Raw genomic sequence first — 17425 nt, 5'->3', positions numbered from 1 at the left:
AAAATACAAACCAGAGAGGCTTGAGAAGTCTGTAACCGGGGGATTAAAGTGAAGTTTGATCAAGGAAATATGACATCAGTCTGTGTTTCTGGTTTACCTCGTGCATATTGTAATTGTCAGTTTTTGACGTCTTCCCCTTTCTCCCTGAATGCTTTTTGTTTTCAGTAGAACTGTGCAGTCGTCGCTACCAACTGGGAATTCCCAATTTGCAGGAACTTAGGGATTTGAATTCATGGGATCGAGGAAGTCACATCTGTAGGACACCAAAAGTATCAGCACAGGTGGAGCACATAATCAAAGCCATAACAATAAACAACAATTTATGTAGTGCCCCTCAGACAGGGTAGTATCTCAGGACGCTTGAATGCATACAGAATGCAAATAGAGTTTTTAGCTTTATATCTAGAGGAACAGAGTATGAAATTAGGGACGTACTGTTAAATTTATATAAAACTTTGTTAGGAATGGGTTTGGAGTGCTATGCACAACTCTGTTGACCATGTCACAGGAAAGATATTGGACCCTTGGAGAGGCGAATGGGTAGGATTTTAGAAGCAGAGAGGGAGGGTGCAAGATGGAGAGAAAATAATAATAATTAATAATAATAGATAATAGTCATAATATTATTATTAGGGATTTGGGAAGAGAGTTGCAGAGAGAAGGTAACTGCGGGCTTACCCACCGATGGTGGAGCGAAGGGAAGGTGGGACGTAGAGCAGGCCTGACCTGGCAGAGCAGAGGAAGTGGGCAGGAGAGGAGGATCGCAGGAGATCACACAGCTAGGTGTGGAGGCATTTGACAGTTAGAGCGTGAGATATTGAACTCAATCTGCAGGAGGATGGGGAGTGAGTGAAGCCTAGCGAGGGGCATGTAATAGGGTGTGTGTTTTGAGTGCAATATACAATATATTTAGAAAAATTTTCTTTCCTACTTACAATGGTGCCCTTTTCGCACTGTAGTTCATCTTGTGATCTCCACACTTGTAATAAGTTAATATTAGTTTTGACGGTGTGGGATGCTCTGCCCCAGAAAGCTGTAGAGGTACAATAAATGAGGATGGGATGGGTTCCCTAACTACCTGGTTTCAAGACCTTAGATTCCCTTATCGATCAGCCTCATGTTGTTCCTGAACAAATCTGTGTTCAGAAACGACAACGGACATGGGATTATGATTGTGCTAGACTTTCAATGCAAAAACATGTCTGATTTTAGGGCATTTTCCCCATCACAGGATTCAAAATTCTGAAATTTGAGTGTTCGGATCTGAGACATAAAACTCAGCTGAATCGTTGAATCTTGTGATGAAAAAAATGCCCTGTGATAATTTGAAATAACAACTTTGCCAATAGCACATCAGTGAACATGTAAATAGGCTGTTGAGAATATATGCATTTGTAGAGGTTCTGTCCATTGAATGAGACCTCAAACTGAGGTCCAGTTTGCCTGTTCAGGAGGTCATTAAAGATCCCATGGCACTATTTGATGAAGAAAAGAGAGATTCTCCCTCCCTGGCCAACAATCCTCCAAATCACTGCACTTCACAGTGTATGTAAAGCATTTAAGACGTCTTGATAACATGATAAGGCACTATATCAAATGCAAGGATTAATATATATATCCTCACTACACCAGTTTAATCAGAAATGCAATGTAAAAACTAAGTTGATAAAACTTAAATTGGTGAAGTACATCTTGTTGAAGGAGATACATGTCATGTGTTAATAGAGACACTGAAATGTACATGAAACCTTATCTGCTCACACGTTTAACCTACTATAAATATAAACCTACTGCAACCTGCAATAGTCCATTAAAGCCACACCTGCCACCATTAAAAGACATGAATGCAAAAAAGCTACAAGAATGAGAAAAAATACATATAACTGTTCATTATTTAAAGTTTTATTCAAACCATATTGAAATTGTTACGACCCTTCATCAAATGGCTTCTTTCCGAGTTCTGTGCAATGTTACGTTGACATATTATGCTGAACAATAAAGCATACCAACTTTTACAGGGCTGTTTTCCTGCTACTTAAGTATGCTTAGAAAGAACAGGCTACAAAATGTTGCCCCAAATGTGATTTTGCACTGAACAGAGTTCTTAATATTCAATGGAGGAAATGCTAGCTTATATTAAAATGTACACGTATCTTGGACATGCACTAAAAGGATGTTCATTTAAATGTATCATGCTGTATAAACTGAGACTCATCAATCACTCGTCAGATAATGACACCAGGCGAAGAGGGCAAGGCTTGTGTTCAGGTTGTGCTTCTTGGCAAATAAATTATCTATAATGCATAACCAAAATTCAAATATATTAATAAGCCTTGCATTTGATTCAGCTCCTTTCACATCAGGAGGACGTCTCAAAATGCTTCACAGCATTTACTGTAGTGTATATTTGTAGGCAAATGCGGAAGCCAATTTGTGCATAATATCCCACAAACAGCCATGAGGTGAGTGACCAATTTTATTTGAGGGATTATTGGCCAGGACATTGGGAGAAACTCCCTTCTCTTTTCAAGTGATGTCTGGGATATTTAATGTCCAACTGAACAAGCAGACTGGAACTTGGTTCAACTTCTTATCCAAAGGAAACCACCTCTGACAATGCAACACATTGAAATAGACAATACAATTGCAATGATTCAACAACAACTTGTATTCTTATAGCACCCTTTATAAGCGATAGTGTCCCAGAATGCTTGACAGTGGCAGAGTCTGACAACGAGCCAGAGGGAGGTTGGGGGGGAGAGGTGACCGTAAGCTCAATCAAAAAGGAAGGTCTTTAGGCGGGATTTGAAAGTGGGGAGGAAGAGAGAGAGAGTCCCAGGGTTTCGGGGCGTGGTGGCTGCAAGCACGGCCACCGATGGTGGAGCACAGGGGATGCGGGACAAACAGGAAGCCGGAGCCAGCCGAGCGGAGGCAGCGGGTGGTGGAGTTGGGTGGGGGGAGGGTAAGCAGATCGGAGAGGTTAGTGAGGTGCGGGAGCGCGAAGGGATTTAAAAACAAATGAGAGGATCTTGAAATCAATCCGTTCAGTGATTGGGAGCCAGTGGAGCCTGGCAAGGACTGGTGTGATGGGGGTACGGAGTTTTGTGCGAGTGAGTATCCGGGCATCTGAGTTTTTAATTAATTGAATTTCGTGTGTGATGGAGCTGGGGAGACCAGCGAGGAGGGCATTGGAATAGTCCAGCCGGGAAATGAGGAAGGCTTGGCCGAGGGTTTCGGCTGTGTTGGTTGTGAGGTATAATGTTCGAAATCCAAATTGATCTCAAAGGGCAAATTCAGAAAAAAATCTGATCCAGCGAGAATCAAGTCAGACTTGCTTGCAAAGAGCTTGGAAGTTCATCCCTATGGACCATCATAATTGCACTTAGTCTTCTGGAAAATATTAACCTTTCACCTGTTAAATAAACAACAACCACGTCTGGTTAGTACAAAAACGCTTCGACTAGTGTTTTAATGATTAAAACTCTGTCACTTAATTATTTTCAGTTTTGCTATTACTCTGCCTTTCAGTCAGTCACTGTTCCCCACTGACCACAAAGGAGGTAAAATTCCAGCCCATTCCTTTATACCAACAGATAACCCACAGTTCTTGTTTCCCATGAAAAGAATGAAGTAGTACTAGGTCAGAAGTCTCTAACTCTCTAATTCACTGTGTTCACTCACCAACAATAAAAACACTCCCTCAACAGATAAGACTTTATAACCTCATCCAACGGGCACCTCCACCAATCCAAAGGAATTCAATGAAAGTATCCGCTGACATTTCTACACTTACATAACTCTCTCTTGAGCAATTAAGGACAAGATGCCACACTGGCTTTTATTAACCACCACGGAACTCATTGATCTTAAATTAACACATTGATCTTTTTAAAAATGTAATATACACATATATATAAATGTTAGCTGCAGATGTATCTTAGTATCACAGCTTGTGCACGAACCAGGGCCCTTTTATGAAACGTTAATCACTTGTATCTCATCCCTTTAATTTGAAATCCCAGCTACTTCTTGCAAGTGGTTGCTCTCTAAGTAAGACTTCAGTGTTTCACTTAAAATCTGAGACTGTAAAGTGCGATGATTGTATGCTTTGTAGTCAAGTGCTGCAGCCATTCGGTGCACAGCAAAGTCCCACAAACAGCCGTGGAATGAACTTGTAGAGAGAAAAGCTAATTAAAATGTACCAATGTGCTGGATATAACTAGCAGGTGGGAAAGTAGCAGAAAGGAAACAGCAAATGTATTCTTCACTCTGCGTTGCAGGATTGTTTTGTTCCAACAGTAAGGGTTAGTTTGTTTATCACTAATATAACGCTCAGATTATTTTACTCAGAGACACACGATTTCCAGTTTTCTAAATTTGAGGCTGAATAGTTTTGTTTATCAAAAGGACATTATTCCACAGACACAATCACACAGCGGGCAAAACAACTGAACAAAAATTGTCGTAACTTTGATAAAAGACAGAACTGGGAGTGTGTTACTGGATATTGTGAATTTTGAGTGAAAAGCTTTGATATCATTTTGCCATTGGTTTACCAAATTATAAATGTCTAGTATGAATTCAGTATTACATATTATTGTTTCAGAATCCAGTCTGCTAAAGTCTTAACAGCAGTAATATAGCAGCCATTCAAATCAACATTTATATTTCAGTGAAAGTGAGCTCAGGAGTTCTTGGACAGCACATTAGACCATCTTTAAAGAGGATAATGGTATGAGACAGCTATTCTGTCTCATTAGTATTATTAAAACTAACTGGTTGTCAGTGCTCTGTGCACGGATATTGTACTATATGCACCAGAGAAAATTGTTCTGCTGCTGGAAGTGATGTTACGTTGCTTCCAAATTCATTTGAGTCCTCACAATGACCTGCCAGAATTATAATCATAATCCTTGAACTTTGATATTGCATCTTGTGGAGTCCTGTAGCTCAGTGGTTAGAGCACTCGCTTTGCAAGTGAGAGACCTGAGTTCAATTCCAGGCAGAGGGCGAAACCTTGGGCAAGTTTCCTTACTCCACACACCTAATAATAATCCCTCCAAAACCAAAAACAATAATAAAAATTGGTCATTTTCAATCTACGACTGGTTGTGGGACATTGCTGTGCGCAATTGGCTGCCGCGTTCGCCCACAAATATACAGTCAATTCACTTTACAGTGTGTTCTGTGAAGCGTTTTGGCATGTCCTCCCGACGTGAAAAGCGTTATATCAAATGCAAGGATTATTATTATCTTATCACACCATCAAGACATCTTAAGGCACTTCACCAGATGCCAATGTGTGGTTACCATGGGGAAATCCCATTACTGTTCACCTACAAAATACAAAGTCATTGCACTTTCCAGTATGTCCTGTGAAGCACTTTGAGACATCCTCCCAATATGAAAGGTGCGATATCAAATGAAAGGTATATTTTGGTTACTGACCATGACATGGTATAAAGCTTTCATCCAGTTTGTAGTACACTGCTGTGCGCAATTTCACCCACACAATATACAGTCAATTCACATTTTGTGAAGCGCTTTGAGACGTCTCAATGACACGATAAGGCGCTATATCAAATGCAAGGATTATTATTATCCCAATATATGGGTATAATGGGGAAGTCCCATTTCTGTGTTGCCATTATCTTTTCTAAGAAGGGGTAATGTGCACCCTTGGATTTTTTCCAGATGATATATAAATTAACAATAGATTGTTTCGAGTAGAAGAGCATTGCATTGCTGAGCTAGTACTCAGCCCAGTAATCCTTATTGCAGTATCATTATCAAAGCTTCTGAATTCTGAAGATGAAGCTAATACAGCCTTACAGCAACATCTGTTCAGATAGTTTCCAATCCCCGTTACCCTAATAAAATATGGAAAGTGCAAATTGAAACAAACATGGTAGCGTGTTGCCGGATAATAAACGTCTTGTTCCTGTAGAAAATGCCCTTGATGGGTTTTGGCTGTTCTTTCCTGTCATATTTTATTCATGAAATTGATTCCAGTTGTGGCCTCGCTGAAAACAAATGCATGTGGTAATCAACTGCTTGTTCAAAGATGTTTATCCGCTTCATTGAGTGTTCATTTTCCATAGACTACTTCTGTCAAACAGTCTAAAATCTGTCTGCTCTGCTAGACTGAGTGACTGACTGTAACATTGTAAAAGAGTGCAGCGGAGGAAGTGGTTATATTTTCAGCAAAACGGTATCTAGCCATGTATTCAGGGTGCACTGTGTGGCCCAATACATAGACTAAACTATCAATGCAATTAGAATAACAGTGTTCACTTTCAGTTATATTTTGGAAAGCGCTTTTTGATGTCTGTTTTAACGTACATCAATACAATACAAATTTAATCTGCTTTGATCAGTAATTACAGTAGTTTTCTTTTACGAAGCACCTTTCACGTCAGATTGTCCTCCCGACGCGAAAGGTGCTTTGCAAAGAAAACTATTATAGTTTTGCGGATGAATATTTGAGTAAATAACAGTTCTGTGCAGTTTATCTCACCCGCCTTCTCGAAGGATTGCAAAATGAATTCAAGAATCCTAAACAAAGTGATAATGTCTTGAGATCTTATGCTGATATAATGAGATGTACGGACAAGAACTCTGAGAATTATGGAGCAGAGACTCACTAAAGGAGGGTAGTTAATATAGCCCTGAAATGAGTTGGGGGGAGTAGATCTACCAAAGTAGAGCATTGCCCAATAATACCATAGAGACTGGATTAACTTGTCTCTTTGGTGCTCACTCAACATTTGAAGTTTTACTCTTGGAGGCTGTTAGTGCAGCAAATCGAACCCTGGTACCATGTCAACGTATATTCTGACTTAATATGCCGAATGCACTCCATTTTGAATAATAATCATCCTTGCATTTGATACCATGCAATATTTTGCCATACAGTACTGACAAAATGTCTTAACGTGTTTCACAGGATTTACTGGGACCTTATTTAATAGTCGAATATGGCAGCCAATAAAGTGATCGATTTCATTTGGGGTCAATTGTTGGCCAGGATCCAGGGGGCAACACCCTACTCTTTTTGAATAGGGCCATGGAATCCTTAACGTTCACTTAAGCAAGCAGACAGGTCCTTGTTTAATGTCTCATCCAAAGAACAGACCCTTTGATAATGCAGCGCTTCCACAACACAACGCTGGAGAGTCAGCCTAGACTATGAGCTGAAAATCCTTATGTCGGGCTTGAACCCACAATCTTCTGACTCAGTGAGTCAGGGGGTTAAACTTAGGTAGGGGTTAGACCGTGTGACGTCATGACACACTTCCCCATTCGCTCATTAGGAAATGCTGTTTGAAATCGTCGTGGTTTAGACCACGTTGGTACAAATCTCTCTAGGTGCAGCCTGCAAGTAAAAGCTCCCTCTCATTCCGTACAATGAACAATGAACATTTATGATTCACCAAAAATGCAACTGTAACTTTGATAGCTCTGTAGATCATTGTGGAACGGGGAAGATAAGATGTACAAATTAGCCTCCCGCATTTCCCTTTATATTTGATAAAGCCAGGGATAAAAAATCCATCATCCTCTGGTGCCAATGAAGACCTAGCCCCATAAAATTGGTCATTTGCTTCAAAGCTGTTTGTGAGACGTTGCTGATGCAAATTGGCTGCTGCATTTGTCTAGAAAATATACAGTCACTGCACTGTAAGAGTAAAGTCCTGTGAAGTGCTTGGAGTCATTTGTTGACATGATAAGGTACTAAATCGAATGCAAGTGTTATCTCTACTTGTAAAAAGTACTTGTGAAATTCTGAGCTCTTATAACTGTTTAGAACAGGAAGTGACCCAGATCACTTATTGGGAATAGAATACTTCCCCTTCCCTCCCGCCCCTAACCTTCGGAATTGTACCCGTGAAAACAGCAACCAGAAGATTTTCACATGTATGTAAAATAGTAGATATAAAACTTTATATAAAACTTATGCAGTGTTCTTTCCACCTTAGGGTGTCTCGAAATATGGATGCTCTCTGAATGGAAATGTTCCCTCAATGAGATTTGTCCAGCGCCTTGGGACGTCCTCCCGACGTGAAAGGCACTCTATAAATTACATCTTTTGTTGTTGTTGTTGTTGAACCATTGGCCACTATTAGTGAGAACCAAACGTGTATGGCACTGTGGCCTACATCATTGCTGTTAATAATAATAATCCTTACATTTGATATAAAGCCTTATCACTTCTATATTCTATTCTATATTATATTCTGTCCTATAGCAAACATCTCATGCTGTGGCACAGAACAGTGAAAACAAATTCTTCCTGGTAGCCTTGAAGTCATTGATTTTTATGGGCATCTTATAAACTGAGGAGAAAATTGATAGAAAGCAGTGATCTAGGTGAAACCGCTAATAACTCTCATAACGGAAAGGCAGGCAGTCAGTCAACTTTAAAACTCTACAGGCCATATCACATAATGTAGGTCAAGGTGTGAAACCCTTACATGAAAGCCTTTCATTGTGGATAAACATGAAAGAGAGAAGCATTATATTTTTGGAATTTGTCCAGGTGTGAGGTTACAGAGCTCACCTGCAACAGTAAGATGACAATAAAAGGGTTAATTGACAGAGCAATAGAAATGCTCACTATTTCTTCTTGGGTTCTTACGGAAGTGTTGGCGGTCGCATGGCCTTGTTACTGTTAAGGGACTTGGCTGGTCTTGGCTTGCATAAGCAGTGAAAAAGTACGCTTGTGATTGGATACCTTCACTTTATCTGAAATTAACCCTGACTTGAAGTTAGGGCAAAAGTTTGTTTAATGGATGTGTTTTTGTACTGAAACTATTGATCATTATTATTAATAATCATTTTATTATTGCCATAGACTATTCTAAATATTAAATATTCTGTATGTTTAAATATGAAATGATTAAATATTAGAATATTAAAATATGGTGAGACATTGCGCATGATTATGTGAAAGTCGTGTGAAGCTGCAATAAGTATGTGCTCTAGGTACATAGAATTGTTTGGCTAATTTCCATGTCTGATATGTAATCGGGTATCCTGTTCCTTTCACTTGATATTAGTCAGACAAAGATTACAGAAGAATTTTAACCGGTTTGCGCTTAGGTGCTCTTAACACTCCCATAAGTTTATGTAAAATCGGGGTCCTGTATAAACAGGGTCAGCCTGACTCAGTTGTCTCTGGGTCAAAAAGTTGTGGATTCATGCCCCATTGATGGGAGTTTGGGCTCATAATCTACGCTCTGTGGGACATTGCAAAGGGGAAATTGGCTGTCACGTTCACCTACAAATACAGTCAACACACTTAGCAGGAGCAATATGTTTGGGGACATTCTTGATTGTCACATGTTATGTCAAATGCAAGGATTCTGAAATGACGACATACGTGTGAATATTTTCATCATTGCGTTATTTTAATAACATTTAAGACTTTTAGTGCCTGATCTTGTACTCTCCTATTTAACGTGACTCTGTATATGAGAAATACACACGACAATACAATTCCGGAATTGTAAATTGTAATAATTATTATGATAATAATAATTCCTTGCATCTGATATAGCGCCATATTACGTCATTGAGGTGTCTTAAAGTGATTTACAGAATATACTGTAAGCGAATTGCGCACAGCAGTGTCCCACAAACAGTCGTGGATTGAGTGACCACATTTTATTTTAATATAACTTAGAACCTAAGTTATAAAGTTATGGAGCTGTAAGTTATAACTTATAACCCGAGGTATAATTTATGGGCCTTATTTATTATTTAAAATAAATGACTTACTTCGAACAACTTTTAGCAATATGTCTCTTTGTATGGAACAATTGAACATTTCCTTTATTAATTCCAGTTTTCAATAAGACGGCAAAATAGACTGGTGGCCTGGCGTCAGTCAGTGCTGTTTTAGCTGTTATAAGAGCTGGACTTAATTATCATTTTCTGGAAATTCTTTAGAGAAGAAACATATTTAAAGCATGATGCTGATACATGATCTCTCTGTAATAACATGTCGTCTGAATAGAGTCTCTTATACCACCGGCTGGCCCTCAGGTAAATAGATGTACACAGTCTGTTTGCTCGATATATCAGCCCTCTCTCTGCATTCCTCCAATTTCAATACAAATTTCTGATGTACAGACCCCAACAGATAGATGCAAAGACTAACGGTGTGTGCAATCTAGCAGATAAGAAGTTAATGAACAAATAAAGATCCCCAGCTTATTCTGCAGCAATCAGAAGGTCTGAGGAAATGATTCAAAAGACATTTATTGCTTTATGTTACACTGCCTATTTGTGACTAAGAAACCTGTCTGTTTCAACTTGGGATGAATCAACCCTGTTGAATTTACTACAGCTAGCAATTAATTCAATAAACGATTCATCATATTTGAGAAGATTCCTAATCTTACCTTGGATTTAATAGATGGGTTCCAGGGTTTAAAATCACATCCTCTTTGCTAATGAGACCTGAACTCATCATGGCCTTAGCCTGAAGACCATTGCACTAAAATTTAATACAGTGCGAAATTTTGGATGATTTTTACAATCAACCTTAAACAAACCTGTTTCTGTGTTCATTTTGTTTTTTTTAGGGTGTGTGTCATACGCGGAAATCCATCACCGTGGTTAAAGGTTTCCAAACCAGATATATGTATGAACGTGACAATTTCCCTGAGTCTAGAACGGAACGTGCACTCTCTCCCTGGAGGGACGCACTCTGCTTACTTAATTCCAGGGACTATTAGACACTGATTGACGAGAGTTAAGGCTTCAGGGACCTCAGAGTGTGCGTTGGGTATACTGCTGAAGTTCAACCAGCTAAACCCAAGTCACTTTCCAATGAACGCACTGTCTGGCAAGCTTTTTATTACTTGTCCAGCTAGAACTGTACTAGCTGTAAGGACTTTGGTTTGCAGGGTTAAAAAGGAGTTATGTAGGAAGAATTTCTGCCCCCAATGATTGGTTTACCGGTACGTCAGGCTAGTTGGGCTGTGCTCAGCTCAGCTCCAAGGCAACTGTGCTTACCTTTCCCCTAGGAGGATGGTATCCCTTGGCTAAATTACACCAATATTGAAACTGGCATAAACTCAGCCCAAATTTGTAAAATGACAGCATGAATGAACCTTTTACTGGAAGAGAAATGAAACACCACGTGCAATTTTCCTGATTGCTGGTACACACCAATCAGTTGAATGCTCAATCATTCATTAATACACGTACCATCGTAACCGGTGATAAGATGATTTTACCCTCAAGCCTCACTCATTTACCCCAATGTTAAGAGCGTCCACTACACACACTGGCCATAATCCGGAACATGTGTTGGTTCCTGATAGATCTCCCTCATGCTTTCAGCCTCCTGAACTCATTACCCAGAGGCAAGTATTTCATTGATGCTTGTTGGCAACAACTTTCACTTTGGCAGTCCGCTCGGTCATTGCCTTAGAAGGTGAGAAGGTGGTGTTGAGGCCAATCTGATACTGTATATGCTGTGTCCAATTACCTAATGAGGAAAGTGTGTTAGTCTGGCTCTAGCAGCTGCTGTGTACTTGAAACTTGTTTTGGGAATTTCCACGGGCCGATGCAAAGATTATATTCTTGGGTTGGTAAGGCAACAATGATAGCAATCTGCAACACTGTGAACATAATTACCCCCCCCCACACACACTTCAAAAAGGCCTCAATTTCATCTATTTGGCGAGTCAGAAGGTTGTGAGTTCGAGCTCCACATTGCAACTTTTAATTCATAAACGGTCTAGGCTAGTAATAATAATAATCATAATAATAATCCTTGCATTTGATATAGAGCCTTATCACATCTTCGAGACGCCTCAAAGGGCTTCACAAAATATACTGTGAAGTGAATTGACTGTGTAGTCTGTGGGTGAAACACAGCCGTCAATTGCACACAGCAGTGTCCCACAAACAGCGGTGGATTGAAGTGACCAATTTATTATTATTATGCTCCAGTGCAGTGCTCACAGGTGGGGGCGGGAATGGAGGGTGTGGGGTGGGGGGAAGAGCGCTGCTTTGTTAGAGGAATCGTCCTTCGGAGAAGACGTCAAACCGAGGTACCTGTTCAGGTGGATGTTAAAGATTCTCATTGTAAAGGCACACGTTGTTACTGCATTGTTGGGCCGTGCACTTGGCTTCTGTTGGTGCCAATTGAATGTTTTCACCGTGAGTTACATCACAGATTAATCTCACGCTGCAATATTTTCTTTGTTACCACAGGCGGCTGTCTGGGAACCACCTGAAGCGGATTCCGATGCACGCGTTTGCTGGGCTGTACAATCTGAAAGTCCTGTGAGTATGAACAGTCCGCGCGGCGGAAAACGAACCCCGAACTCGGCTGAGGGAAGTTTCAAACACGTTAACCGAGCCGACGGGCCAAACAAAATGTTATTTTTAAAATTAAAATGTTATTAAAAAAACAAATCCACTTTATGGTATATCCTGCAAAGCGCTTTGAGAGATCTCAACAACCTGCTGAGGTGCTTGATATATCAAATGCAAGGCTTATTATTATTATTAATTGTTGCTCGATTTATTGCGTCATTCGGTACTTGAGTAAGCTAGGGGTAGGTTAAGAGTTCATTGGCGGGCCAGAGCTTTTTGTTAGGATGAGGTTAACCTCTGATAATAATACCTCGTTGGGAACCCTCGCAAAATCTTCCGATGTCCATGTGGAGCCCTGTAGCTCAGTGGTTAGAGCACTCGCCTCGCAAGCGACAGACTTGGGTTCAATTCCAGGCAGGGCAAAACCTTGGGCAAGTTTCCTTACTCCACACAGAGCCTAATAATAATTCCCCCAAAACCAAAAAAAATAATAAATTGGTCATTTTCAATCTACGACTGTTTGTGAGACATTGCTGTGCGCAATTGGCTGCTGCGTTCGCCCACAAATATACAGTCAATTCACTTCACAGTGTGTTCTGTGAAGCGCTTTGGGACGTCCTCCCGACGTGAAAAGCGCTATATCAAATGCAAGGATTATTATTATTATTATTGGCGGATCGCTTTTCCGGGGGTAAGAATTCCTTAAAAAAAAGATAATAATGAATTGGTCACTCAATCCACGACTGTTTGTGGGACATTGCTGTGCGTAATTGACTGCTGCATTTCGCCCACGAACCATACAGTCAATTCACTTTCAGTATATTCTGTGAAGGGCTTTGAGACGTTTCAAAGACGTGATAAGGCGCTTTATCAAATGCAAGGATTATTATTATTATTAAGGGGCTGAGATTCTTTGGAAAGAGATGGAAGCTCCCTATTCAGGTTTCTCCCCTTCCCTTTCCTGAAAGGCCTGATTCATGTTCTGGGCCAGTTTCCTCAGGTAATGGACATTCTCTAGTGAATCGCTCTTCGTGACCATTTTTCATGTGATAAAAGGGAAAGGCTTTGGAGATCTTTGTTAGAAACACTAGGGATGTATAAAACAGTATGAAAGCGACCAGATGTTACCAGGGCGTTAGCACTGTTTGCTTTTCACCTGCGGGATCTCTCGTGTTATTGTTTCCCGTCTGCTCTTTCTGGAGAAACTATTCGTTTCTTTTTCTGATTCCCGAGAGCACTCTTTTAACTGTCTGTTGGGAATGTAATGTATCCTGTTTTGTAAGTCACTGATTGACAGAAAAACGAAGCCTAATTGCTTACGACGGTTTCCAAGTATTGTATCAAGTTCAATTCTCCATGGTATGAAAGAACCGGATATCTTTATGTCTCCAGCAACTAAAAATAACATTGTCTCACTTGCTGTCATTCAATTAGTAGCCTCACACTGTAGCATTTAACACTGAACTAGCACCAGGTACAATGAACTACACAAATTTATTTTAACGCAGAGTTTCCACCATTCCTAACACTGTACTTTTAATGTTATATGTCCAACAAAGCTGAATGGAAGATCCAGCTTTAATTCTTGAAAAATCTGGGTAGATCATGGGAATTCTATTAATGATTTGACTTGTAATCGTTTATCTGCAGCAATACAGTGAGCTCATTTTATTTAAATTGTGAAATGGAAGTTATTTGAAATAATAAATACTTTCTGGTCCTACTAACCTGGGAACATAATAATAATAATAAACCCTGCATTTGATATAGCGCCTTATCACATCTTCAAGACCTCTCAAAGCGCTTCACACAATATACTGTAAAGTGAATTGACTGAATATTTTGTGGGCGAAATGCAGCAGCCAATTGCGCACAGCGCTGTCCCACAAACAGTCGTGGATTGAGTGACCAAATTATTTTTCAAAAGGGATTATCACCCTGGAGAAGTGATCTGCCAATCAATGAACAACCAGGTTCCTACTTACTGCTAGGTAAACAGAGGTGTGTGGAGTAAGGAAACTTGCCCAACATTTTGCCCTGCCCCAGGTCCTCTCGCTTGCGAGGCGAGTGTTCTAGCCACTAACCTAATGGATTCCAAAAAGAACATTAATCCACTGACCTCTGTATTACCCCCACTCCCTCCCCTCCTCTCCTTTCCCCTCCCCAACCAAGTTTAATATCTGACCTGATCGATCGAGCACCAAACAATCTGCCTTATTTCACACTTCGAAATTCCTCTGATGGGAACTTGCTGTTGAGTAGCAACAAAAAAAAAGCGGTGAAACACCATTTATCCGATGCACTGAAGCCACTTTGTGTGAGAGTTGTGACAGATACGTGCGAGAATCCTCACTTTGATTCGAAACTAAGGTTTTTTTTCACAAAGCACAAACGTCTGACTGAATCACAGTCTATTCGAAAAACTTGGCCGTCTTTAAGAGAGAGATTCCACCTAGGACTGAGTTTATTCTGTTACTCAGTACATCCAGAATTTAGCAGATCCTGACATACGTACAGCCTTTGAAGTCAGGTTGCTGTTGGTGTCTTTTAAGAACTATGGAATCCGACTTCAAAGTTGTGACTCAATTGTGGACACTCGAAAACTCTACATAACTAGAGTAAATGTAGACCCAGGTGGAATTTTTCCCCCATTCACGTACTCATGCACTATTGGCAGGAGATATTTGATCACCCAATCCAAGACTGTCTAGTGTGCTGCATTTCACCTGCAAAACACATAGTCAATTCACTTTACAGTATATTCTGTGAAGTGTTGAACGACGTGATAAGGTGCTGTATCAAATGCAAGGATTATTATTATTATTATGTCATAGGCTGTAAATGCATTGTCTTACGATTTAAGAATTGTGCAAAATTCAGCCTCAATTTGGGAGCTCTATTTTTTTCCCTGCAGTTCTTAAAGAAGAGCAGGGTTCCAAGTCAAGAGAAGACTTTAGGAATTTTCAACAATACTGCATTATCGTAAATTTCAGGACAGAATAGACTTAACAAGGCAAAGACTTATTTCAAACCTCTAGAGTCCAGACAGTATTGTAGACACTATTACATCCACAACTCTGGCAAATACAAGTCCAATTGTTTGACAGGTACCTTTGATGTTGTGGAGAATTGATAGCTTGTTGGCAGTCTTGAACCAGTGTGTTTTTCTTCAACAAAAACCTTTGCTAATTTAATAGCTAGGACGCTATTAAAGCAAATCGTGAATTATGAAGCTTCTTTCCATTCTCAGATCTTTACTTCCATTCAAAAGGATTTGGGCCATGTACTTTTAAGAGGTGACGTAATGTGAATTCTGAGTGAGTTAGTTAACGGTGCGTTTCCGAACCGTGGCTTCTGTTCAGTTAATTATCCTGGAAGGCGGGGTAGAAATATGACCTACAGCAAAGTTTGTTTCTTTTAACCTCATCTATGGTTTTAAAATTCCTCAGCTTCCGAATAATTCACGAAAATGTTCATTGGGGAGAACAAGCAAGGTGTTCTCCTCGTGTAATTATTCTTGGAACCCAGCCACCTGAGGGAAGTCAGTTTGACTGTGTCTAGGGTTAGAAAAGCATTTCAGAAAGAGATTGACTGGGGGAAAAAAAGAGGGGATTGCATTGGTAGGACAAGTCATTGCAGGTATACCATCCATCTAAAAGCAGAGTAACCAGCCGGTGATTTTAACAGAGTTCAAAGAGTTCTACAATCTGATTTGGCTTGAGATCTATAGTGACTGAGTAGCATCACGGTCCAATCTGCCTTTGATGATGTTCATCAATTTTAGTCCCTTCAATTCTTTTAATTCTGTCAGTGTGCAATGCGGTGAAAAGTAACTGGCGGGGAAATCTGCTGTTATTGTGGACGGCTGAGGCTCATGATTGAAGACAACAAATTAGCTTCCCTCATGGAAAAATTCAATTTATTGTCATAATGATAATCCTTGCTTGTGATGTGTCCACTTTATCACTTCACAGTAGTTACTGTCAAGTATAGTGGCTGTGCATTAATAGACAAACACAGCAGCCAATTTGCACAGCGATATACCACACACAGTCAGGAGGCGAAATAAGATGGGTTTCTGTGTAATACAGGACTTGTGCTTCTTGGCGTCTGTAGAAAATCTCTAACAATGTTAATTGACTATGTTGTTAAAAGCTTCTACAATATCATCCTACATAATCCAACAGTACATTGTAGGATTATGTAATGACACCTCAATGTCCCATAAAAGACCAAAGTACATCTCCAGATTGCTTGGGTGCCTGTATTGGTTTAATTCATTCAAACTTTAATATTAAAGTCAGAAAGGGTTAACTTGGGATAAAACAAGCCACTGTGTGTGGGGGGAAAGCAATAAATATGCATGGAAACAAAAGAAAGAGGGTGAAAGAATGAATGGAGAGGGAAACAGCTGTCAGATAATGAAATCTAGAGCCTTGTGAGCTCTTTGATCATAAGACCTTTAAAAATCTGGTCAGAGAATAAGAGCTTTACTTTTAACCTTCTTTCTATGAACCAACAGATTTGGTTACTGTACATCGGCCATTAGTGGAGAGTGACTTTTCAGATTCAAACGACAACTGATAAGACCAAAGCCCCATAAGAAAAGCAATTACAAAAAATATTTAAATAGGAGAGCTCAAAATAGGTCCAGCGATCTTAAATATGTTTCAGTGTCCCACAGGGAATCCTGTAGTTTAGTGATTAGAGCACTCGCCTCACAAGCGAGAGGACCTGGGTTTGATGCCCGGACAGGGCGAAACATTAGGCAAGTTTCCTTATTCCACACACCTCATTTATCTAGCATTAAGTGGGAACCCAGTTGTTAGTCGATTGGTAACAATCCCTCAAATAAACAAACGAACGAACGAACGAACGAACAAACGAATGAATGAATGAATACATTGAGTTTCACCCACAAAATTCACAGTCAGTCCACTTTACAATATATTCTATGAAGCGCTTTGAGATGTTCTCAACGACGTGATAAAGAGCTATATCAAATGCAAGGATTGTAATTATTATTATTATCATCATTACCACGACATTCTGGTATGATTTCAATAATTTTAATATGGCCTTTCACATT

General features: G+C 39.9%; 1 protein-coding gene across 1 annotated transcript in view; it reads left to right on the top strand.

The window, feature by feature from the left end:
- Window positions 1–17425, top strand: part of LOC103179094 (leucine-rich repeat-containing G-protein coupled receptor 6) — a 126825-nt gene that overhangs the window by 62872 nt on the left and 46528 nt on the right. Inside the window, exon 3 of the mRNA XM_007894185.2 lies at window positions 12232–12303. Within this exon, the coding sequence (XP_007892376.1) occupies window positions 12232–12303 (72 nt within the window). The remainder of the gene's footprint in view (window positions 1–12231; window positions 12304–17425) is intronic.

This window comes from Callorhinchus milii, unplaced genomic scaffold (genome assembly GCF_018977255.1).
Source record: "Callorhinchus milii isolate IMCB2004 unplaced genomic scaffold, IMCB_Cmil_1.0 Scaffold19, whole genome shotgun sequence".
Taxonomy (NCBI): domain Eukaryota; kingdom Metazoa; phylum Chordata; class Chondrichthyes; order Chimaeriformes; family Callorhinchidae; genus Callorhinchus; species Callorhinchus milii.
Note: the sequence above shows the minus strand (reverse complement) of the source record. Positions and strands in the feature narration are given on the sequence as shown.